Consider the following 24777-nt stretch of genomic DNA (forward strand, 5'->3'; position numbering starts at 1 on the left):
AACGTTCACCCAGGCGAGTATCCACACTAATGACAGGAAGAGGAGCTACAATTTTTTGAGTGCTTACTTCATACTAGGTAACATTCTAAAAATTTTACAGGCTCTGCCTCATTTTCCAAGAAGGCCCTCAGTAAGTGTTAGTTTTTGTCCTCTTTTTTCTACTTGAAGAGACTCTGAAATGAAGACTCATTTCTCAGATGGTAATATAAATCCCCTTTGAATGACCTTTCATTAGAATTTTACCCTTTTCTGCCTGAGAAGATTGACCTTTTTTTTTTCTTCTGGATAATAAATTTAATTTAAAAATTAATTTAAAATTAATAAATATAAGGCCAGGTTATAATTTGCCAGGATGACTGAGGAAGCATGAGTCAAACAGACTTCAGAAGGTACAGCTAGTTAACTCAGACCATCATCTGTCTTGAGATCATGATGGACAGAGGACGCTGTATCAGTAAGGACAGACTAGAGCATGCTGCAGTAACAAAACCAGTCTTCAGCAGCTTATGATAACACGGGGACCTTTCTCTCCCACACTGTTTATTCTTTGTGCACCAGCTTTAGCCCCATGCAGCATCACCCACCCCAGCTATCAGGCTGGTGCCGCAGCCCCTATCTGGAACAAGGGACAATACTGATTACCTAGGAAAGAGAGCATGGCAAAGCGTGTACTAGCAGTAAAGCTTCTGCTGGGGAGTCACACCACTCACTTCACATTTAATTGGTCAAAGCAAATCACAGGTCAGTACCTGAGCACAGGAGGGTGGATGAATGCAGTCCTACTGTGTGCTCAGAGCAAGAGAATAGGCATTTGGGAACAACTCTAATAACTACCATGTGTGTGCTCACTCACTAAGTCATGGCCGACTCTTGCCGCCCCATAGACTGTATGCCGCAAAGCTCCTCTGTCCATGGCAAGAATACTGGAATGGGTTGTCATTTCCTTCTCCAGGGGATCTGCCAGACCCAGGGATTGAACCCATATCTCCTGCATTGCAGGTGTATTCTTTACTGCTGAGCCACCAGAGAAGTCCAATAACTATCAAGATCCAGACAAAATTGACTTCCATGGCTTTATTTGCCCCTCTTGTCTGCCTCCTTAGGGTATTTTTTGAAAAGTGTATCTATGTTGGCTTTTCTGAGATGTCATTTGTGCAGATTCAGTGAATGTTGATTGCAGTTCTTTGTGCCAGGTACTATACTGGTGCCTGCAAAGGTACATTAAGTCACTTAAGTTTCTCCTTGAGAAGCTCATGGTCCATTTAGGGGATGAAATAATTGTAATGCAATACCAATAAATTCAGTGTGACAAATATGGAAAACTCGAGAAATGTTCTGACTACTGCAGAATGGAAGAAGTTAGGCCTTTGGTGGTACCATAAATACAAATAATCCTAAAAATATGATTTTCCTTTGTCAGTCTCTACAGCATTCACTAAAATGTGTCTCCTTGGAGCAGTACAGCTCCAGCAAAGGACCAATAATATCATCTTTTAATTGTGAAATACTTTCAAGTTTACAAAGCACTTTCATAAACATTTTTTCCCACTTGACCTACACAAGAACCTTGAGAGGGAAGAGAGATTTCAGCGCTCAGAATGAGCTTTCCAGGTAGCTTAATGGTAAAAGAATCTGCCTGCCAATGCAGGAGATGCAGATTGGATCCTTGGGTCGGGAAGATCCCCTGAGGTAGGAAATGGTAACCCACTCCAGTATTCTTGCGGGGATATTCCCATGGACAGAGGAGCTCGTGCTATAGTCCATGGCATCACAAAGAGTCAGACGTGACTGAGCACAAGCATGCAACAAAAGAGGAAACTGAGGCTCAGAGAATTTAAATGACTTTCCAAAGCTCCATGGCTAAAACAGGTCCAGCTTCTATATTTTGTTATGTCTTTTTCAACATTCTTTCTATTCCTACTTACTCTACATTTGACATCAGCCACGGCCACTTCTGCACGAGTTTTGCAGTAGCATGGTGAGAAGTTATATTGCCTCCGTGAAAAAGAAATGAACTGTGACAGAGACCTTCGGAGCTTCATCTTCACCCTTGTGGTCCATTTCATCCTTTAAGCATCTGAATAGCCCTTCCCTTCTGAACAGCTGCCTAGGGGAGGTGCCACAGCCCACGATTTGGCTTCTGGAAGGACGGTTGTCGCCTGTGTCCTGAGTCATCCTCCTGTTCAGTAGTCAAACCCCATTCCGAATGCTGTACTCTCCCTGTGGAGTTCTGGATCACTGCAGCACAGTGGGCTGGCCCTTGCAGAGTTTCATCAAGAAGCAACATTCTCAAATGTGCAGCCTTACCGAAGCATTAATCACCCACTGAGAGAGTCTTGCTGCCAAAGCAAGAATGCTTCAGAGAGAAAGAAAATGTTCTGTGAATGTTCCCACCGATCTCACAAATGTATCCAGTATGTCTGTCAACAGAAAAATAATTCCAAGTGTTTCTTTGTTCTTTCTCTTTTTTATTTCCTTGCAGAGTAGGAATTCCCTGTGTGTTTCAGATGGTGCAGTCTGGCCTCATCATGGCCTGGCCTTCTGGCTGACATGGCCTTTGTTGGCTCTCAGTAGGTATCATTCCCCTTCTTCATCTGTGCTGTTCCACGTTATCCTCTACTATTTGTCATCTTAACTTTAATGCTTTAAAAAACTAGGTTCAAACAGTAGTATTTGTTTTCTCCAGGTTTCCAGAAAATAAACACTGATGTTAATGTTATTTTTAGTTTTTAGAGTGAAATAAAGACAAGACAGTTTTCTGTGGTAGCCATATCAACTCTGGATAAAATAAAATCTGTAATAAAATCTCTTAAGCCAGTTGGGTTGGGATTTGGAGTGGTGAGATAAGGTCTGTGCTTTGTCAGCCAACTTGTTCTTTTCCAAAATAGATGAGTGTTGGTGGGGAAGGGGGGGTTGATGAGCAAGCCCCTGTCTTCGTTTCCGTCATCCCTGGTTGTAGAACCTCTTGTGTCTGAGTAATATCTCAATGGATTTTCCCCAAGTAGGTTACAGCTTTTGGTTTCACAATCTAGAATCCTTTTTTAATGATCAGGTAGGCAGGTGCTAACAATGCTAATTGCAGCATTGGTAACTTCCCGCTCAGTGCACCCCTTTCTCTCCTACTGGAAAGGCTTGAAAGTTGTCGGGGGGAGGAGGGGAAGGACCACCTACAAGCTGACTGTCAGTGTTTGGTGTTCTCTTAAGGGCTGTGCCACTCCACAAGCCCCCAGTCTCTGCTCTCTCCCCACACTTCTCCATGTGTCCCACCAGCAGTGAGGGTTGATCTGACTCATGTGACCTGGCAGAAGGCAAACTAACAGTACACCCTCCTCCACTTCTTATGAAAGCATCCAGGCTCCCCATGGCACCTGCTGAGAAAGCAGTGCCTGTGAGCCTGTGATTCAGCTCAGGGGGCTTGTGGGGCTCAGGAGGGGGGGTCCCCAGAAGCCTTGTCTGGACTGACAATCAGAGAGAAGGCACACTATCTGTGAGTGATTCCTATCCCACACAGCATGCGTGTTCAAGGAATCTGTGCATCTATTTCTCAGACTTCCCCACACTCACATCCCAAGTAAATGAATTTGTTCCTGCAAGGGTGAGGGAGATAAGCTTGCAGCGGCCTGCTTCATGGGGGAAATTTCTTTGAAGTTAAAGGCTTTATTTTAAAAAGCTTCTACATTTGCATTCTACCTCATAATATAACTGAGTATGTATTTTGATATAAAGGTGGTTCATTTTACTTAGCATTTAGACTATATAAACTTTCCCCCCCAAATCTTCAATTCAGAATGTCCCCTATCTAGGGATGTATTCCGTGCTGAGTGTGCGCCTGATTCCCTGCCAGCCTGCGACCCCTGCCAATTCCCAGGACAGGTAACCTCCGTTCAGAGTATCAGCAGGATGTCCTCCTTCAACTTACACAGACACACACATAGACACACTGACACACACACACACATACAGATACACACACACACATATAGGCACACAGACACCCGTACACACGCACACACGCATAGACACACACAGACACACACGTTGGGGCTGGAAAGATAGTAGAGGCCATCTGCCCCAGTAGATTTTCTTGCTTCCAGAAGCCCATCAGGACTCCTGAATGGGTTGGCATCAGACAATAAAAGGCCACACTCCAGACTTTCCACCCTGCCAGACTTTTCCAAGAAGTCAATTCCCCAAACTTTGTTATTATTGGGCTTCTAATGAACTTTGATACAGCCATATAGATTTATAGAGTGACCAAGTCCCTGGATTTGAAGCCTGGCCTAACTCCATAAGGTTGCTGTATAGATTTAATGGGCTAAAATATACCTAATGGTCCTGGGACAATACTCAGCACATAGTAACTGCTCAATAAATTGAGCTATCCTTATTTTAAAAGTGTTCCATGAGTCAATAAACAGTGAACTGCTGCTGCTGCTAAGTCGCTTCAGTCGTGTCCGACTCTGTGCAACCCCATAGACGGCAGCCCAGCAGGCTCCCCTGTCCCTGGGATTCTCCAGGTAAGAACACTGGAGTGGGTTGCCATTTCCTTCTCCAAACAGTGAACTACTAGTCCCCAGTTCTGGGCCTGAAGCCTAATTGGCTTTTAACTCTTTCCTTGCCCCACAGGGTAACCGCTTGGCTGTCAACAGCCCCCACTGAGCCTCTGACTCACTGGCATCAGGTGCGGTGTCTTCTTCAGACTCCTCTCTTGGCCACGGAAGGAGAGACCCTCTCAGGGAGAGTGCTGTTTGTCACCAATAAGCAGTAAGCAAGAGAGTATGGACTCAATCCTACCTCTGGTTACTGGGCCTGTGGGAAGCCGGTGGGCCCCCAAGACCCCAGGACTGGAAGTGGCCAACAGGCTTTACCAAGGCCTGGCTGAGCTTGCAAAGGTGCCCCCGGCTTCAAAGCCTGCAGGGCACACATCGCCTTGCACTGATCACAGCCAGGAAAGGGAGCTTAGGATAAGTCAAAGGCAGTGTTCCACTCCTGACTGCACAGCCAGGAAGGAAACCCATCAACTTGTGGGGACACTGGCAAAAGCTTGAGCTCTCAATGCTCTAAAGCCCACCACAGCTTCCTGGCTTTACTTGCATCTGTCTGGCCAAACATCCCCAAATTTAGTGCCGCGAAGTCCATCTGTACCGCAGCGGGGAGAGTACTACAAGGGCACATGCGGTGTGTCAGGCAGGACACTGCTCCCCATGGACACACGAGGTCTCAGCTGTGATTACTTCAACTTGGCTCATTTTTAGAATGCTCTGTTTTCTTTCATCTTGTGGGAGCTTCTCCTGTGTGAGTTAGTAGAGAAGGGCCTAGAGGAGTGTGGTTCAAGGACACTTGAATATTATATCTCAGGATATTAAGGGTATTCAGAGGTCATTTCACCCAACTTTCTTCCCTTCCTACCTCTCCCCATATCCCGCTTCCTTGGGCCTGTGCTTTTCCATTTTTAAAGTCTTTATTTCATTACAAAACCTAAACATGCTCACATATAAATTGAAAACTTCAAAAGTGTCTAGGGTCAAGCCACACACCCACCCCTAACCCCATTCCTCAGATATGCTTGCTTGGTCCATATTCTTTCAAGTGATTTTCTGTGCCTGGACCAACAAATAATATCATTGTGGAGTTGCTATTGTTTTATATGAAGGTTATACTAACAGTCTACAACTAACATTTTCTCTTAGTAGTAAGTCCTGAATCTGTACAGATAGATATGCTTTGTTCTTTTTGTGGGTGAATGACAGTCAAGGACATGGATATACCATCATGTCTTTTAAAAAAATCCCTGATCCACTGACATTTAGATTGCTTCCAATTATTTTTTTTTTTACCATTGCAAAAAGTTTTACACTAAGTACACTTGAACATAGAACTTGCACAGTGACATGAATATTTCTAAGTGAGATGTTTAAAAATAGAATTGCTGGATCAGAGGGTACATACATGTTACAGTCTGCTAGATCCTAACTTTTTCAGTGGCAGCACCAATTTACACTCATGCCAGCCACAGATAAGCAGGCTCTTTTCTCCATATTTTTCCTAAGACTGGATGTTACCAGTCTCTCTGCTTTTACAAATCTAATAGACTCTAAAATAAGTGTTTAGAGTTGCATCTGGTTATAGTTGATTTATAGTTCTCTAGTCACTAATAGTGTTAGAGAAGGCAATGGCATCCCACTCCAGGACTCTTGCCTGGAAAATCCCGTGGACAGAGGAGCCTGGTAGGCTGCAGTCCATGGGGTCGCTTGGAGTCGGACACGACTGAGCGACTTCACTTTCACTTTTCTCTTTCATGCATTGGAGAAGGAAATGGCAACCCACTCCAGTGTTCTTGCCTGGAGAATCCCAGGGACGGCGGAGCCTGGTGGGCTGCCGTCTATGGGGTCACACAGAGTCGGACACGACTGACGCGACTTAGCAGCAGCAGCAGTAGCAGTCACTAATAGTGTTAGTAGCTCAGTCGTGTCCAACTCTTTGAGACTCCATAGACTGTAGCACACCAGACTTCTCTGTCCATGGAATTCTCCAGGCAAGAATACTGGTGTGGGTTGCCATTTCCTTCTCCACGGGGTCTTCTGACCCAGGGATCGAACCTGGGTCTCCTGCATTGCAGGCACATTCTTTACTATCTGAGCCACCAGGGAAGCCCTTAATCACTAATAAAGTTAAGTAACTTTTCATATAGTCATGGGCTATTCACTACTTTCTTCTACTTTAGACATCTCTTAATTATTAAAAAATCACTCTTGATATGGATCCTGTATCTACTTCCTGTATATTCAACTCATTAATCTTAGTTGTGCTTCAGAATTCAAAAGAAATAGGTCTGTTCCAATCTCCAAGTGGCCGTTGTTCAAGTATTAGGAGAGTCTTAGAAAATATTCTCCTAGTCTCCCTGTCCTCAGGCTAACATGCTCAGCTCCTCCCCTCTTTAAGAGTGATTTTGAACTAGTTTAAAACTTTAAGTCCTCTCTGGAAATAGCCAGGTTTTCAATGTCCCCTTTAAAATAACAGGACAGCATACATCTTCTGATATGTGCTGAGTACAAAGCAATAGTGACCACTGCTGTCTTGAGTACCATACTTATAATAATATAATCAAAGTGTAGGTTGAGGGCCACTTTACTTGAGTGTTTGGATAATTCAAAGCAAAAAGCCTATTTTTATACAATCTACGTTTAAGTCTTCTCCTGGTACACAGCTGATTTTTGTCAGCTTCAGTTCAAGTTTTTGTGTTTATTCCACTCATGCATTCATCGTGCTGTCTGTAGATCCTTACTAGAGCCAGTGGATTCTTTTACTTACTTTTAAACATTCTTTTGTGTAGCACATTAGGGATGCCTACCATTTTTTATCATTTGCAAATTTAATAGGCAAATATTTATTTAAAAATTATTCAGCAGAAAGAGGTCCAAAGTGTAAATGTTCCTTCAAAATATGCATAGCCCTGTCTATACCCTTTGGATCTGATGTTGAAGTAGCTCAAAACCCTCCACCTGTCGTCATATCCTGCCTATGTTCCTCCATCCAGGCCAGAGGAAGTATGGACCAGCCTTTATTGAATGGGATCCACTTGAGTTTAACCTCTGGTTTTACACTCATAGCCCAGTCGAATAACACTGCCAAAAAGAGAAATGAAACTAACTGGGCTAGCTATTACTGTTCTTTTAGAGTTTCCCTGGTTGCTCATTCGGTAAACAATCTGCCTGCAGTGCAGGAGACCCAGGTTCGATCTGTGGATCAGGAAGATCCCCTGGAAAAGGAAATGTCGACTCACTCCAGTATTCTTGCCCAGAGAATCCCGTGGACAGAGGAGCCAGGAGGGCTCCAGTCCATAGGATCGCAAGGAGTCAGACATGACTAAGTGACTAATGTTTTCGCTTTTGTTACTGTTCTTTATAAAACTGTGTTATATCTCCAGTTATCACAACTTTCTATCTCCTTAAGGGGATATTCAATTTTTAATAATACAGTTATGCTGTTCACAATAAAAATGCATAAAAAAGCTTACAGTGAAAAGTGTTCATCCCAGTGCCACACCCCATTCATTCCTTCCTCTCCTCCACTGTGTAGACACTGTTAACTGTTCCTTGCATACCTCTTAAGAGTTTCATTTTGGATATACGGTTAGAAAATACTGTATTTGTAGGGATATTTTTCCTCTGCTTTTATACGTAAACAGTAACATTCTATACCTGTTTTCTACATCTTAATATTCTCACTTAACAATGTATCTCAAATAATTTCCATATTGGTACATTGAGATCTTTCTCTTCCTCTTCCTTGAGTTATTGTATTTCTACATCGTGGTCTTCCTTCATAAATATTATTACTTCCTTCACAGAGGTAAGAGCTTCATTGCAGTTTTGAAAAATTGTAACAAAATATTTGCTATATTTGTGCCTTACCTGTGGGCTTCCCTGGTGGCTCAGAGGGTAAAGCATCTGCCTACAATGCAGGAGACCCGGGTTCGATCCCTGGGTCGGGAAGATCCCTTGGAAAAGGAAATGGCAACCCACTCTAGTGTTCTTGCCTGGAGAATCCCAGAGATGGGGGAGCCTGGTGGGCTGCCATCTATGGGGTCACACAGAGTCGGACACGACTGAAGCGACTTAGCAGTAGCAGCACCCCAGTTTCCTCACCTCATCATCTATAAAGTAGACTTTATGGTAATTGTCTCACTAGGCTTTTGCAGATAGAAAGGGAGAAAACAGTATAATAATTAGCACACAGTGTGTCCACAGTAAACCTCAGTTCCATTTCCTCTTCTCCTACTTACTTTCTTAATCTTACTATATCTCATCAGATTTTTTTTTTTTTTTTGGTCTTAAAATTGTTTTCCTTGGTATTTTCTACAAACCTCAGCACTTCCTTAATGTCAAGGTTTTCACACTATTTTTTCAGAAAGGGGCTACCTTTTTATTCTGCCTCAGGGAGGATCTCCCCCTCCCTTATCGTCAAATATTCTTTTAAACTCTGACCTCCTGGGAGAACTCCCTGTGCGACCACACCAGTGTGACAGTGACTGCCCTTTTCTTCCCTGCCAGCAGCATTTCTGATTGTACTGGTAGCATTTTATTTCTGACAGCCTCCTATCATTCTTGAGCTGTCTTCTGTTTTATTGCTCTGGACAGTAAAAGAGAACATTTCTTTTTTATGAACTTTATGAAATTTATATCCCTAAAGTTCACAGAAATGGTCTCCAATGTTATTGGATATGTGCACGTTTGAGTAAAATCACTTTCTTTATGTGTGCTCCACGTAGATTAATCTTTCTCTTTTAATTGTGTGGCTGTACTACAGTAATAATAGAAAATACAAAACAAAATGCTCCAGATAGATATATATATAGGTCTATATGGATGTATATATGTATATATACTATATATACACACATGCATAGACATGTCTGTGTATATGCACATATAGAAATTCATATAGTGTGCATTTTCTAAGACATACAAAAATAAAACTAAAAACATGAATTGAAAAAATAAATATGGCTTATTGTTGGACCAGCTCAGCTGCTTATCCTGTGCATAATGTTTTAAAGCATAGTTTTAAATGTTTGGATCCCTAGCAAAGGTCTGTACTACCCAGGTATGCTGCCAGAGAAGGTGGTTTCCAGAGAGTTGGATGAGCTTTTTGGTTTATAAAACTGGAAGACATGCTGACCAGAGAATTAATGCTCTGGAAACTTCAAGTGCTTAGCATTAAGCTTCTCCACCTTGGACTCCAGCTAAGACAAATCCTCTCACTCCCTGTGTATTTGGACAGCTGCAGCAGAAGGAATTACAGGGGGAAACTTGTGCATGCTTAGGTTCAGTGAAATAATGATATGTGTTGGTCAGCTTTAAGTGACATTTCCGTGTTCTGCACCCTTACTCAGATTATTCAAACTCTAGCCCATGTGTCCATCATATGGCTGGTTGTTGCCATTGTTCAGTTGCTAAGTTGTGTTCAACTCTTTGCGATTATTCATGCCCAACCCATGGACTGTATGTAGCACACCAGGCTCCTCTGTCTTCCACTGTCTCAAGTTTGCTCAAATTTACATCCATTGAGTCTATGATGCTGTCTAACAGTCTCATGGCTGAGTAAACATGTTTAAAACATATATTTTAAGATGTAATCACAGTCTTGCTAACCAACCCCCCTTAGCCAAGCCTGAGGAACTTAGGTGAACTAACAGATATCTTAACTCTAAGCTGGTGATTAGAATCCAGCATTTACCTACTCAATCCACTTGTGTTAAACTGCACTAGTCTCCTAGGGCTGCTGTAACAAATTACTACCAACCAGGTGCTTAAAACAACAAAAATGTATTCTCTAACAATTCCAGAGGCTAGAAGTGTGCAATCAGGGCATCAGCAGGACCATGTTTCCTCTGAAGGTTCCAAGGAAGAAACTTGGGTCTTTCAGCTTCTGATGGTGCCTGAATATCCTTGGTCTTCCTTGCAGCTGCGTAACTCCAGTCTCGCCACCATCTTCAGTTGGTTTTTATCCCAGGGTGTGTCTCTATGTGTCCTCTCTTCCTGTAAGGACACTGCTCATTGGATTTGGGGCTCACCCTAATCCAGTATGGGCTTCCCCTGTGGCTCAGCTGGTAAGGAATCTGCCTGCAGTGTGGGAGACCTGGGTTCATTCCTTGGGTTGGGAAGATCCCCTGGAGAAGGGAAAGGATACCCATTCTAGTATTCTGGGCTGGAGAATTCCATGGACTGTACAGTCCATGGGGTCACAAAAAGTCAGACACGACTGAGCGACTTTCCCTTAATCCAGTATGACTTCATGTAAACTTCATGATATGTGCAAAGATCTATCCAGATACAATCATAGGCACAGATACCGGGCTTTAGGACTTGAGTATACATGTTGGTAGGACACAATTCAATCCACTATAACAAATAACTGAAAAAATGGAAAATAACAGTTCAGTATTTTCTTCCACACCATGAGGTACCATCCCACGTCCTTTCTGGGGCACGGTCCAACCCCTTTGAAGAACACTGGTCTAGAGTTCACATCTGCTGAGGTTCTCATTCCTTCCTTTATCTCTCAGTAAATCCTTGGTGACGTGGGCCATTTGGTCCCCAAGCTTCCTGCCTCTTCTGTTCTCCATCCCATTCTTCCTTAATGGTCACCACTGAACCCATCCCACTACTGGACCTTCTGTTTTCTCTAAGATGAATGACCAGGAATTATTTCTCCAGTAAGAACATGAGAAATATCAATAACATCAGATATGCTGATGACACCACCCTTATGGCAGAAAGTGAAGAGGAACTAAAAAGCCTCTTGATGAAAGTGAAAGGGGAGAGTGAAAAAGTTGGCTTAAAGCTCAATATTCAGAAAACAAAGATCATGGCATCCAGTCCCATCACTCCATGGGAAATAGATGGGGAAACAGTGGAAACAGTGGCAGACTTTATTTTTGGGGGGCTCCAAAATCACTGCAGATGGTGACTGCAGCCATGAAGTTAAAAGACGCTTACTCCTTGGAAGGAAAGTTATGACCAACCTAGATAGCATATTCAAAAGCAGAGACATTACTTTGCCAATAAAGGTCCGTCTAGTCAAGGCTATGGTTTTTCCAGTGGTCATGTATGGATGTGAGAGTTGGACTGTGAAGAAGGCTGAGTGCTGAAGAATTGATGCTTTTGAAGTGTGGTGTTGGAGAAGGCTCTTGAGAGTCCCTTGGACTGCAAGGAGATCCAACCAGTCCATTCTGAAGGAGATCAGTCCTGGGATTTCTTTGGAAGGAATGATGCTAAAGCTAAAACTCCAGTACTTTGGCTACTTGATGCAAAGAGTTGACTCATTGGAAAAGAGTCTGATGCTGGGAGGGATTGGGGGCAGGAGGAGAAGGGGACTACAGAGGATGAGATGGCTGGATGGCATCACTGACTCAATGGACGTGAGTCTGAGTGAACTCCGGGAGTTGGTGATGGACAGGGAGGCATGGCATGCTGCGATTCATGGGGTTGCAAAGAGTTGGACACGACTGAGTGACTGAACTGAACTGAACTGAAGAACATGATTGCTTGTGTTAGTCCCAGGTTTCCAAAATCTTCTTGAATATTATAAAAGAAATCTTTATATATAAAACAATCGTTTTGTATTTAGTTCTTAAAGTATGTTACCACTTTGTCACCTCCTCTGGCCCTATAAGTTTTTTTTTTTTTTTTTTAGTTAAAAAAAATTTTTTAAGGTATTTTTTGGTATAGACCATTTTTAAAGTCTTTATTAAATTTGTTACAATATTACTTCTGTTTTATGTTTTGGGTTTGTTTTTTTTTTTTTTGGCCTCAAGGTATGTGAGATCTAGCTCCCTGACCAGGAATCGAACTGATGCCCCCTGCTGCATTGGAAGGCACAACCCCTGGTCCACCAGGGAATTCCCTGACCACATAAGATTTTATTTATTTTATTTACTTTTTATTTTTTAATTTTATTTTATTTTTAAACTTTACAATATTGTATTGGTTTTGCCAAATATCAAAATGAATCCACCACAGGTATACATGTGTTCCCCATCCTGAACCCTCCTCCCTCCTCCCTCCCCATATCATCCCTCTGGGTCATCCCAGTGCACCAGCCCCAAGCACGCAGTATCGTGCATCAAACCTGGACTGGCGACTCGTTTCATATATGATATTATACGAATTTCAATGTCTTTCTCCCAAATCATCCCACCCTCTCCCTCTCCCACAGAGTCCAAAAGACTATTCTATACATCATTTTGCTGTCTCGTATACAGAGTTATTGTTACCATCTTTCTAAATTCCATATATATGCGTTAGTATACTGTATTGGTGTTTTTCTTTCTGGCTTACTTCACTCTGTATAATAGGCTCCAGTTTCATCCACCTCATTAGAACTGATTCAAATGCATTCTTTTTAATGGCTAAGTAATACTCCATTGTGTATATGTACCACTGCTTTCTTATACATTCATCTGCTGATGGACATCTAGGTTGCTTCCATGTCCTGGCTATTATAAACAGTGCTGCAGTGAACATTGGGGTACACGTGTCTCTTTCAATTCTGGTTTCCTCAGTGTGTATGCCCAGCAGTGGAATTGCTGGGTCATAAGGCAGTTTTATTTCCAGTTTTTTAAGGAATCTCCACACTGTTCTCCATAGTGGCTGTACTAGTTTGCATTCCCACCAACAGTGTAAGAGGGTTCCCTTTTCTCCACACCCTCTCCAGCATTTATTGCTTGTAGACTTTTGGATCGCAGCCATTCTGACTGGCGTGAAATGGTACCTCATAGTGGTTTTGATTTGCATTTCTCTGATAATGAGTGATGTTGAGCATCTTTTCATGTGTTTGTTAGCCATCTGTATGTCTTCTTTGGAGAAATGTCTATTTAGTTCTTTGGCCCATTTTTTGATTGGGTCATTTATTTTTCTGGAATTGAGCTGTAGGAGTTGCTTGTATATTTTTGAGATTAGTTGTTTGTCAGTTGCTTCATTTGCTATTATTTTCTCCCATTCTGAAAGCTGTCTTTTCACCTTGCTTATAGTTTCCTTTGTTGTGCAGAAGCTTTTAAGTTTAATTAGGTCCCATTTGTTTATTTTGCTTTTATTTCCAATATTCTGGGAGGTGGGTCATAGAGGATCCTGCTGTGATGTATGTCGGAGAGTGTTTTGCCTGTGTTCTCCTCTAGGAGTTTTACAGTTTCTGGTCTTACGTTTAGATCTTTAATCCATTTTGAGTTTATTTTTGTGTATGGTGTTAGAAAGTGCTCTAGTTTCATTCTTTTACAAGTGGTTGACCAGATTTCCCAGCACCACTTGTTAAAGAGATTGTCTTTAATCCATTGTATATTCTTGCCTCCTTTGTCAAAGATAAGGTGTCCATATGTGTGTGGATTTATCTCTGGGCTTTCTATTTTGTTCCATTGATCTATATTTCTGTCTTTGTGCCAGTACCATACTGTCTTGATGACTGTGGCTTTGTAGTAGAGCCTGAAGTCAGGTAGGTTGATTCCTCCAGTTCCATTCTTCTTTCTCAAGATTGCTTTGGCTATTCGAGGTTTTTTGTATTTTCATACAAATTGTAAAATCATTTGTTCTAGTTCTGTGAAGAATACCGTTGGTAGCTTGATAGGGATTGCATTGAATCTATAAATTGCTTTGGGTAGTATACTCATTTTCACTATATTGATTCTTCCAATCCATGAACATGGTATATTTCTCCATCTATTAGTGTCCTCTTTGATTTCTTTCACCAGTGTTTTATAGTTTTCTATATGTAGGTCTTTAGTTTCTTTAGGTAGATATATTCCTAAGTATTTTATTCTTTCCATTGCAATGGTGAATGGAATTATTTCCTCAATTTCTCTTTCTGTTTTCTCATTATTAGTGTATAGGAATGCAAGGGATTTCTGTGTGTTGATTTTATATCCTGCAACTTTACTATAATCATTGATTAGTTCTAGTAATTTTCTGGTGGAGTCTTTAGGGTTTTCTATGTAGAGAATCATGTCATCTGCAAACAGTGAGAGTTTTACTTCTTCTTTTCCAGTTTGGATTCCTTTTATTTCTTTTTCTGCTCTGACTGCTGTGGCCACAACTTCCAAAACTATGTTGAATAGTAATGGTGAAAGTGGGCACCCTTGTCTTGTTCCTGACTTCAGGGGAAATGTTTTCAATTTTTCACCATTGAGGATAATGTTTGCTGTGGGTTTGTCATATATAGCTTTTATTATGTTGAGGTATGTTCCTTCTATCCCTGCTTTCTGGAGAGTTCTTATCATAAATGGATGTTGAATTTTGTCAAAGGCTTTCTCTGCATCTATTGAGATAATCATATGGTTTTTGTTTTTCAATTTGTTAATGTGGTGTATAACATTGATTGATTTGCAGATATTGAAGACTCCTTGCATCCCTGGGATAAAGCCCACTTGGTCATGGTGTATGATCTTTTTAATGTGTTGTTGGATTCTGATTGCTAGAATTTTGTTAAGAATTTTTGCATCTATGTTCATCAGTGATATTGGCCTGTAGTTTTCTTTTTTTGTAGCATCTTTGTCAGGTTTTGGTATTAGGGTGATGGTGGCCTCATAGAATGAGTTTGGAAGTTTACCTTCCTCTGCAATTTTCTGGAAGAGTTTGAGCAGGATAGGTGTTAGCTCTTCTCTAATTTTTTGGTAGAATTCAGCTGTGAAGCCGTCTGGACCTGGGCTTTTGTTTGCTGGAAGATTTCTGATTACAGTTTCAATTTCCATGCTTGTGATGGGTCTGTTAAGATTTTCTATTTCTTCGTGGTCCAGTTTTGGGAAGTTGCACTTTTCTACGAATTTGTCCATTTCTTCCACGTTGTCCATTTTATTGGCATATAATTGTTGATAGTAGTCTCTTATGATCCTTTGTATTTCTGTGTTGTCTGTTGTGATCTCTCCATTTTCATTTCTAATTTTATTGATTTGAATTTTCTCCCTTTGTTTCTTGATGAGTCTGGCTAATCGTTTGTCAATTTTATTTATCCTTTCAAAGAACCAGCTTTTGGCTTTGTTGATTTTTGCTATGGTCTCTTTTGTTTCTTTTGCATTTATTTCTGCCCTAATTTTTAAGATTTCTTTCGTTCTACTAACCCTGGGGTTCTTCATTTCTTCCTTTTCTAGTTGCTTTAGGTGTAGAGTTAGGTTATTTATTTGACTTTTTTCTTGTTTCTTGAGGTATGCCTGTATTGCTATGAACTTTCCCCTTAGGACTGCTTTTACAGTGTCCCACAGGTTTTGGGTTGTTGTGTTTTCATTTTCATTCATTTCTATGCAAATTTTTATTTCTTTTTTGATTTCTTCTGTGATTTGTTGGTTATTCAGCAGCGTGTTGTTCAGCCTCCATATGTTGGAATTTTTAATAGTTTTTCTCCTGTAATTGAGATCTAATCTTACTGCCTTGTGGTCAGAAAAGATGCTTGGAATGATTTCTATTTTTTTGAATTTACCAAGGCTAGATTTATGGCTCAGGATGTGATCTATCCTGGAGAAGGTTCCATGTGCGCTTGAGAAAAAGGTGAAGTTCATTGTTTTGGGATGAAATGTCCTATAAATACCAATTAGGTCTAACTGGTCTATTGTATCGTTTAAAGTTTGTGTTTCCTTGTTAATTTTCTGTTTAGTTGATCTATCCATAGGTGTGAGTGGGGTATTAAAGTCTCCCACTATTATTGTGTTATTGCTAATGTCTCCTTTCATACTTGTTAGCATTTGTCTTACATATTGCAGTGCTCCCGTGTTGGGTGCATATATATTTATAATTGTTATATCTTCTTCTTGGATTGATCTTTTGATCATTATGTAGTGACCGTCTTTGTCTCTTCACAGCCTTTGTTTTAAAGTCTATTTTATCTGATATGAGTATTGCTACTCCTGCTTTCTTTTGGTCCCTATTTGCATGGAAAATCTTTTTCCAGCCCTTCACTTTCAGTCTGTATGTGTCCCCTGTTTTGAGGTGGGTCTCTTGTAGACAGCATGTGCAGGGGTCTTGTTTTTGTATCCATTCAGCCAGTCTTTGTCTTTTGGTTGGGGCATTCAACCCATTTACGTTTAAGGTAATTATTGATAAGTATGATCCCGTTGCCATTTTCTTTATTGTTTTGGGTTCGAATTTATACACCGTTTTTGTGTTTCCTGTCTAAAGAATAGCCTTTAGTATTTGTTGGAGAGCTGGTTTGGTGGTGCAGAATTCTCTCAGCTTTTGCTTGTCTGTAAAGCTTTTGATTTCTCCTTCATATTTGAATGAGATCTTTGCTGGGTACAATAATCTGCGCTGTAGGTTATTTTCTTTCATCACTTTAAGTATGTCTTGCCATTCCCTCCTGGCTTGAAGAGTTTCTATTGAAAGATCAGCTGTTATCCTTATGGGAATTCCCTTGTGTGTTATTTGTTGTTTTTCCCTTGCTGCTTTTAATATTTGTTCTTTGTGTTTGATCTTTGTTAATTTGATTAATATGTGTCTTGGGGTGTTTTGCCTTGGGTTTATCCTGTTTGGGACTCACTGGGTTTCTTGGACTTGAGTGACTATTTCCTTTCCCATTTTAGGGAAGTTTTCAACCATCATCTCCTCAAGTATTTTCTCATGGTCTTTCTTTTTGTCTTCTTCTTCTGGGACCCCTATGATTCAAATGTTGTAGCATTTAATATTGTCCTGGAGGTCTCTGAGATTGTCCTCATTTCTTTTAATTCGTTTTTCTTTTTTCCTTTCTGATTCATTTATTTCTACCATTCTATCTTCTAGTTCACTAATCCTATCTTCTGCCTCTGTTATTCTACTATTTGTTGCCTCCAGAGTGTTTTTGAATTCATTTATTGCATTATTCATTATATATTGACTCTTTTTTATTTCTTCTAGGTCCTTATTAAACCTTTCTTGCATCTTCTCAATCTTTGTCTCCAAGCTATTTATCTGTGATTCCATTTTGATTTCAAGATTTTGGATCAATTTCACTATCATTATTTGGAATTCTTTATCAGGTAGATTCCCTATCTCTTCCTCTTATGTTTGGTTTGGTGGGCATTTATCCTGTTCCTTTATCTGCTGGGTATTCCTCTGTCTCTTCATCTTGTTTAAATTGCTGAGTTTGGGGTGTCCTTTCTGGCAGTTCGTGGAGTTCTCTTTATTGTGATGTTTCCTTGTTGTGTGTGGGTTTGTACAGGTGCCTTGTCAAGGTTTCTTGGTTAGGGAAGCTTGTGTCGGTGTTCTGGTGGGTGGAGCTGGATTTCTTCTCTCTGGAGTGCAATGAAGTGTCCAGTAATGAGTTGTGAGATGTCTATGGTTTTGGGGTGACTTTGGGCAGCCTGAATCTTGGAGCTCAGGGCTGTGTTCCTGTGTTGCTGGAGAATTTGCTTGGTATGTCTTGCCCTGGAACTTGTTGGCCCTTGTGTGGTGCTTGGTTTCAGTGTAGGTATGGAGGTGTTTGATGAGCTCCTGTCAATTAATGTTCCCTGGAGTCAGGGTTTGGACTTAAGCCTCCTGCTTCCAGTTATCGGTCTTATTTTTACAGTAGTTTCAAAACTTCTCCTTCTATATAGCACCATTGATAAAACATCTACTTTAAAGATGAAAAGTTTCTCCACCTTGAGGGTCACCCAGAGAGTTTCACAGCGTTACATGGAGAAGAGAAGAGGGAGGAGGGAGTTAGAGGTGACCCGAATGAGATGAGGTGGAATCAATAGAGGAAAGAGTGGGCTAGCCAGTAATCACTTCCTTATGTGCACTCCACAACTGGATGACTCAGAGATGTTCACGGAGTTAGACAGAGAAGAGAAAAAGGAGGAAGGAGACAGAGGTGGCCAGGAGGATAAAAGGGGGGAATGAAAAGGAGGGAGACAGATCCAGCCAGTAATCAGTTCCCTAAGAGTTCTCCACCGTCTGGAACACACAATTCACAGAGTTGGGTGGAGTAGAGAGGGGTTAGGGAGGAGACACAGGTGATCTGGTGCAGAAAAAGGAGAGTACAAAGGGAGAGAGAGCAGTCAAGCCAGTAATCTTGCTCCCTAGTGAAAAATGGGTCCTGAAGATTGGGTTCTTAAAGGTACAAAATTGGTAACAAATACATAAAAGCAAAAATTAAAAATCTAGAGTAGAGTTTGGATTTTAAAAAATACAATGTTAAAGAAGAGAATAAGGAAAAGAAAGAGAGTGAAAAAAAAACAAAGTCGCAAAAATTATAAAGAAAATATAGGTACAAAGTTGATAACAAATACCAAAAAGCAAAAGTTAAAAATTTAGAGTAGATTTTGAAATTTCAAAAATACAATGTTAAAAAAAGAAGAAGAAAAAGAAAGAGAGGAAAAAAAAAAACAAAGTTGCAAAAATTATAAAGAAAATATAGGTACAAAATTGATAACAAATACCAAAAAGCATAAATTAAAAATCTAGAGTAGAGTTTGGAATTTCAGATATAGAATGTTATATAAAAGAAGAAGAGGAAGAAAGAGAGAGAAAAAAAAAGTCACAAAAATTATTTAAAAAATATATATAGGTACAAAATTGATAACAAATACCAAAAAGCTGAAATTAAAAATCTAGAGTAGAGATTGGAATTTCAAAAATACAATGTTAAAGAAAAGAAGAAAAGAAAAAAAAGAAAAACAAGGTCACAAAAATTATAAAAATATATATATATGAAGTTTGCTTTAAAAAAAAAAGGGTCTTTTTTTTTTTTTGCAAAGTAATAGTAGGTTATAAAAGTGAAAATTAAAGGAATAATAGAGGACTTAAAAATTGTTTAAAAATTAAAAAAAAAAAGAAAGAATGATCGTAAAAATAGTAAAAATATATCTAGGACTTTCTCTGGTTTTGTTGTGAGTATTGTGGGGTCAGTTCATTTTCGGCTAGTTCCTTGGTCCAACTTATATTTCTCAAGATCTATAGGCCCCTTCCTATGTATTCGGTACTAACCACAGGGTTTTAATCTATTGCCTGTAGCTTCCAAGGCGGTTCCCTCTGTTATAGCTTCTTCTGTTTGCTGGTCTCTTCAGTGTCTGGTTTCCACCCTGACACAAAGGGGACGGTGGTGGACAATTTTTTTTTTTAGGCTCACTTGTTCAGTTGCCCTGTGGGGAGGGAGGGACAGTGCAAACAAATAACACTGGCGTGTGCTCGCAGTGCCTCAGCCACACTGGGTCTGCCCCTGCTCACAGCGCATGTAGCCTCCCTGCCCACACTGCTCAGGCTCTAGGTTGCTCCACTGAGAACCATCCGAGGCCGGCCCTGGGTTGCATGCACCTCCCAGGTCCAAGCCGCTCAGGTTCCGGCACTCGGGTAGTCCTCAGAGGCGCAGACTCGGTTGGGCCTGCGTTTTGTGCCCTTCCCAGGTCCGAGCAGCTCAGGTGATGAAGTGTTTGGCAAGCGCGATTGCTGCGATTTATCACCTCCCCACCGCTCGGTTATCTGGGTGTACAACCGGCACACCTTCTCAGGCAGATGTTGACCATCCAGACCCCCAAGAAGTTTTAGTTAGCAAAGAAGCCTGCTTACAGTTTTATAGATAATGTCTCTCTGGGGCTGCGATTGCCCTCTTCCGGCTCTGGCTGCCTGTCACCGGAGGGGGAAGGTCTGCAACCAGCTATCTCTGTTCAGTCCTTTGTTCCGTGCGCGGGCCTGGCAGTGTCTTAGGTTACGGCTGGCTTTTCACGTGGTAGATATCCCACAGTCTGGTTTGCTAGCCCAAATTATTTCGCTCAGATAGCGCTGGGGGTATTCAGGTTAGATCCTTACTCTAAGCGATGCAGCCCGCGCTGCGCCTCCCTGCCCAGCCCCCACCTGCTAGTGGCGTGTGCAGGCGTCTGCACTGCTTCTCCGCTGGGGGAGTTACTGTAGGGCTCGCAATCGGCGGGTTTTAATTGTTTATTTATTTTTCCTCCCTGTTATGTTGCCCTCTGTGCTTCCAAGGCTTGGCTAGATTCGGCAGTGAGAAGGTTTCCTGGTGTTTGGAAACTTCTCTCTTTTTAAGACTCCCTTCCCAGGACGGAACTCTGTCCCTCCCTCTTTTGTCTATTTTTTTGTCTTTTATATTTTTTCCTACCTCCTTTCGAAGACTTGGGTTGCTTTTCTGGGTGCCTGATGTCCTCTGCTGGCATTCAGAAGTTGTTTTGTGCAATTTACTTGGCGTTTAAATGTTCTTTTGATGAATTTGTGGGGGAGAAAGTGTTCTCCCCGTCCTACTCCTCCGCCATCTTAGCTCCTCCCCCACATAAGATTTTAAATGAGTAACTCTGGCAAGGAATTAGGTTGCATTTTCTTTTCTTTTTTTATTTTTATTTTTTTTTTTGCATTTTCTTTTAATGTACATTGGCAAATAACTGATTCAAAACACTGAATAGTTATTTAAGATCCTGTAGATGCAGTCTTGGAAAATAATACATTATTGATTGCTTTATAAACCTTGTTCCTAAAGAACTCACTGTCTCAGTGTCTGGTTCTCTTCAAATCTGCCCTCAAGTATCATAAATGAAGTGCACTGCAGGATGTGAGTGTCAGGAAGAAACATTTTAAAACAAAAAGAATTCCAAGTCAGTTACATGAGTTGAAATAGGAAAGGACATTGTTATTGTTATTGAGTCCCTAAGTCGTGTCTGACTCTCTTACCATTTCATGGACTATAGCCAGGAAGTGGATTCTTTACTACTGAGCCCCCTTGAAGCCCTCAAAGGACATTACTTATTTCTTTTTTTTAATCTCTAGCTATCAGTTCAGTTCAGTTGCTCAGTAGTGTCTGACTCTTTGCAACCCCATGGACTGCAGCATGCCAGGCCTCCCTGTCCATCACCAACTCCCGGAGCTTGCTCAAACTCATTTCCATCAAGTTGGTGTTCCATCCAACCATTTCATCCTCTGTCATCCCCTTCTACTCCTGCCTACAATCTTTCCTGGCATCAGGGTCTTTTCCAAAGAGTTAGTTCTTCATATCAGGTGGCCAAAGCATTGGAGTTTCAGTTTAGCATCAGTCCTTCCAATGAATATTCAGGACTGATTTCCTCTAGGATTGACTGTTTTGATCTCCGTACAGGCCAAAGGACTCTTAAGAGTCTTCTCCAACACCACAGTTCAAAAGCATCTATTCTTTGGTGCTCAACTTTCTTTATGGTCCAACTCTCACATCCATTCATGACTACTGGAAAAGCCATAGCTTTGACTAGACAGACCTTTGTCGGTAAAGTAATATCTCTGCTTTTTATTTTTTTTATTTTTTTTTAAATATCTCTGCTTTTTAATAAGCTGACTAGATTGGTCATAGCTTTGCTTCCAGGGAGCAAGGGTCATAGCTTTGCTTCCAGGGTCATAGCTTTGCTTCCAGGGTCATAGCTTTGCTTTCAGGGAGCAAGCGTCTTTTAATTTCATGGCTGCAGTCACCATCTGCAGTGATTTTGGAGCCCAAGAAAATAAAGTCTGTCACTGTTTCCATTGTTTTCCCATCTATTTGCCATGAAGTGATGGGACTGGATGTCATGATCTTAGTTTTTTTAATGTTGAGTTTTAAGCCAACTTTTCACTCTCCTCTTTCACTTTCATCTGGAGCTCTTTAGTTCTTCAGTTTTTGCCATAAGGGTGGTATCATCTGTGTGTCTAAGGTTATTGTTATTTCTCCCGGCAATCTTGATTCCAGCTTGTGCTCATCCAGGCCAGCATTTTGCATGATGTACTCTGCATATAATTTAAATAAGCAGGGTGACGGTATACATCCTTGACGTACTCCTTGCCCAATTTGGAACCATTTGGAATATATCTTCCTCTTGTTTGTCCTCAATAAAAGCTAGACCTTGAGTTGCTGGTTTCACAGAATTTGATGTTGGATTTAAACCTACCCAGGCCACTATTGGTAGGAGGGAAGTATGTCCCTTGCTAACTTGTGGAATTTAAAAAGGAAGCCTAGTTATGAAGGAAATTCAAATTCAGATAATAATATTCTAATCCCAAACATTTAAATATTAAAGATTGGGAAAGGTATAATGAAATTAGCACTTTTATACTTTGTAGGTGAAGAAGTAATTTGGTGCACTTTCTGGAAGACATTTTAGCAGCAGGTATTGGGAACCTTAAATATGCCTTATATGCTTTAGCCTGGTGAGTCTGCCTCTAAGAATTTATTCCAAAAACTATAATCCTTGATAGCACATAAAGATGTATTATAAGAATGTCTTTTACAGCAGAATTTCTGTCATAAAACCAGATATTTGTTACCATAAGTAATAATATGTTATTTTAAAAGCATAAATATTTAATAATGAAGAATTGCTAAATTGTGCTATACCCACATTATACCATTGAAAAGTTCATTGTTAAGAATTATAGAATAACTGCTAACATTAAATAAAGAGAGATGAAGGAATACTTAAGCACCATTTTACTAAAAATTTACATTTATAAATACATAGAGTGAAAAATACACAGAAGGGAAATATTATACAATGTTAGTTGAAAGAATCTGTCTAATAATATTATGGATTATTTTATTTTATTTCAACGTTTCTTTATTTTTCTACAGCGAATATGTGACACTTTTATAACCAAAAGAAATACATATATTCTTAAGAATGAATAATTAAAATCCCCAAATCACACCCCTTCAGATTAGTCCTTAAGGGTATAGCATACTACTTGCTATTATTAGCCATTTCTTGTAATTACTTAAGCCTTCATCTGGGGTATCTTAAATTAAATCAGTCATATTTGTTAGCTGCTTTTTGTCCGTTTGAGATACTAGCTTAGCCAATTCTTACATGATTAGGATTGTTTTGGTACGTCAGTGGTGACCCATAAAGAGTCTCTGTTATGTAAAGCCATTTCTGCCATTGATATTGGTAAAGCTTTAAAAAAAAAAAAAAAAAACAAATCACTTTAACCAACCAGAAACACCATTACATTTCCAATATTTAAACCAAGAAATTACAGGTATCAAACTTTTGTAACAAACAATTTGCAAGCAAACAAGCCTTCAGTTGCCTCTACTAATGTTGAAAACAAAAAGTGTTAGTCACTCAGTCATGTCTGACTCTTTGCAACCCCATGGACTGTAGCCTACCAGGCACCTTTGTCCATGGAATTCTCCAGGCAAAAATACTGGAGTTGGTAGCCATTCTCTTTTCAAGGGGATCTTACCAACCCCAGGATTAAACACTCGACTCCTGCATTGCAGGCATATTCTTTACCATCTGAGACACCAGGGAAGTTTAAACAGATGTAGACACATATAAGATGTCCAGCCCATACTCTTAAAACCTTCATGAAGTAGGCATGTGTAGAAGATGCCCTTAATGTATGTGACTGGCTGACACCAGCCTTGTGAGATGATGTGTTTTTTTTCCTGCCTTGCAGACAGAGCTGTGACATTCAGATCATGGTGCTGGTAAACCAGACAGGCTTCAGGTCTGGGAACACCCTCAATTTAAAGAATCCTTTCTTTAGGTAAGAAATCCCTCATCTATTTCACACCTATGTATATAGGTGTGAATCTCAATTGCCCATATGACAAGGTAAAGAGCTTTAGAATAATCTGTCTTCCCTAAGAGGAGAAAAAGCATCTATCCTTCCCTCTCTAAGGAGACTTGTATTCTGATATGTAGTTGAGTGTTTTATGTTCCATTAAACAGAATTCAATATATAGTAATCCGATCTCAAAACAGAGAGTGCAGGAGAGTCCTACAAAGTGAATTCTCCTTCTAGCTGAGCTATAATGAGCTGTGTAACCTCAGGCAAAGTCACTTTCCTTCTGGCATTGGTTTTCCCATATGCAAAATGTAGAGTTTAATCTCCTTTGACCTTCATTCACTATGGGATGATTTTATGTAGCAGTGATTCCAAAACACCTAAAACATGAGTCCACTTAAGGTCCATTTTTGGAATGTTTTTTGAGATCATGTGAGTCAGGGCATAACTCTCTTTGAGCTATGCAGATTTTGTCTGATATGAAGAACTTGCCACAATGAGTTGGATACAACAAATGCTTCTGGAAAAACTCCACATCTTTGTACCTATTCAATATGAGTGAATTAAAAATCCATACATGAAGTCAAGCACACAAATAAAGCTACTGGCTAGAAAGTGACTTCCCCCCCATATTTTAATGTCTTTCCAAGGCTTTAATTCAGAGCATCATGTCTGTATAATATTGAAAAACTTGAAGAGAAGAGGAAACTCAAGAAACCAAACCAAGAACTCTTTGGCAACGCTGGGAAAATGAGATGTTGACCTTGAAGCAGGGAAGGAAATAAAACAGGTGAGGCTATAACTGTGTACATTGTGAACAGGCTGTCAC

The 24777-nt window shown here is 40.5% G+C and overlaps 1 protein-coding gene across 1 annotated transcript in view; it reads left to right on the forward strand.

The window, feature by feature from the left end:
• The window catches only part of LOC113897433 (histone-arginine methyltransferase CARM1-like), a 264464-nt gene extending 240533 nt beyond the window's left edge, over nt 1-23931 (forward strand). Inside the window, 5 exon segments of the mRNA XM_027550201.1 lie at nt 2483-2523; nt 2526-2543; nt 2546-2570; nt 4627-4764; nt 23838-23931. Coding sequence (XP_027406002.1) covers nt 2483-2523; nt 2526-2543; nt 2546-2570; nt 4627-4764; nt 23838-23931 — 316 coding nt within the window.
• The last annotated feature ends 846 nt before the right edge of the window (nt 23932-24777 follow it).

Source organism: Bos indicus x Bos taurus, chromosome 8 (genome assembly GCF_003369695.1).
Source record: "Bos indicus x Bos taurus breed Angus x Brahman F1 hybrid chromosome 8, Bos_hybrid_MaternalHap_v2.0, whole genome shotgun sequence".
Taxonomy (NCBI): Eukaryota; Metazoa; Chordata; class Mammalia; order Artiodactyla; family Bovidae; genus Bos; species Bos indicus x Bos taurus.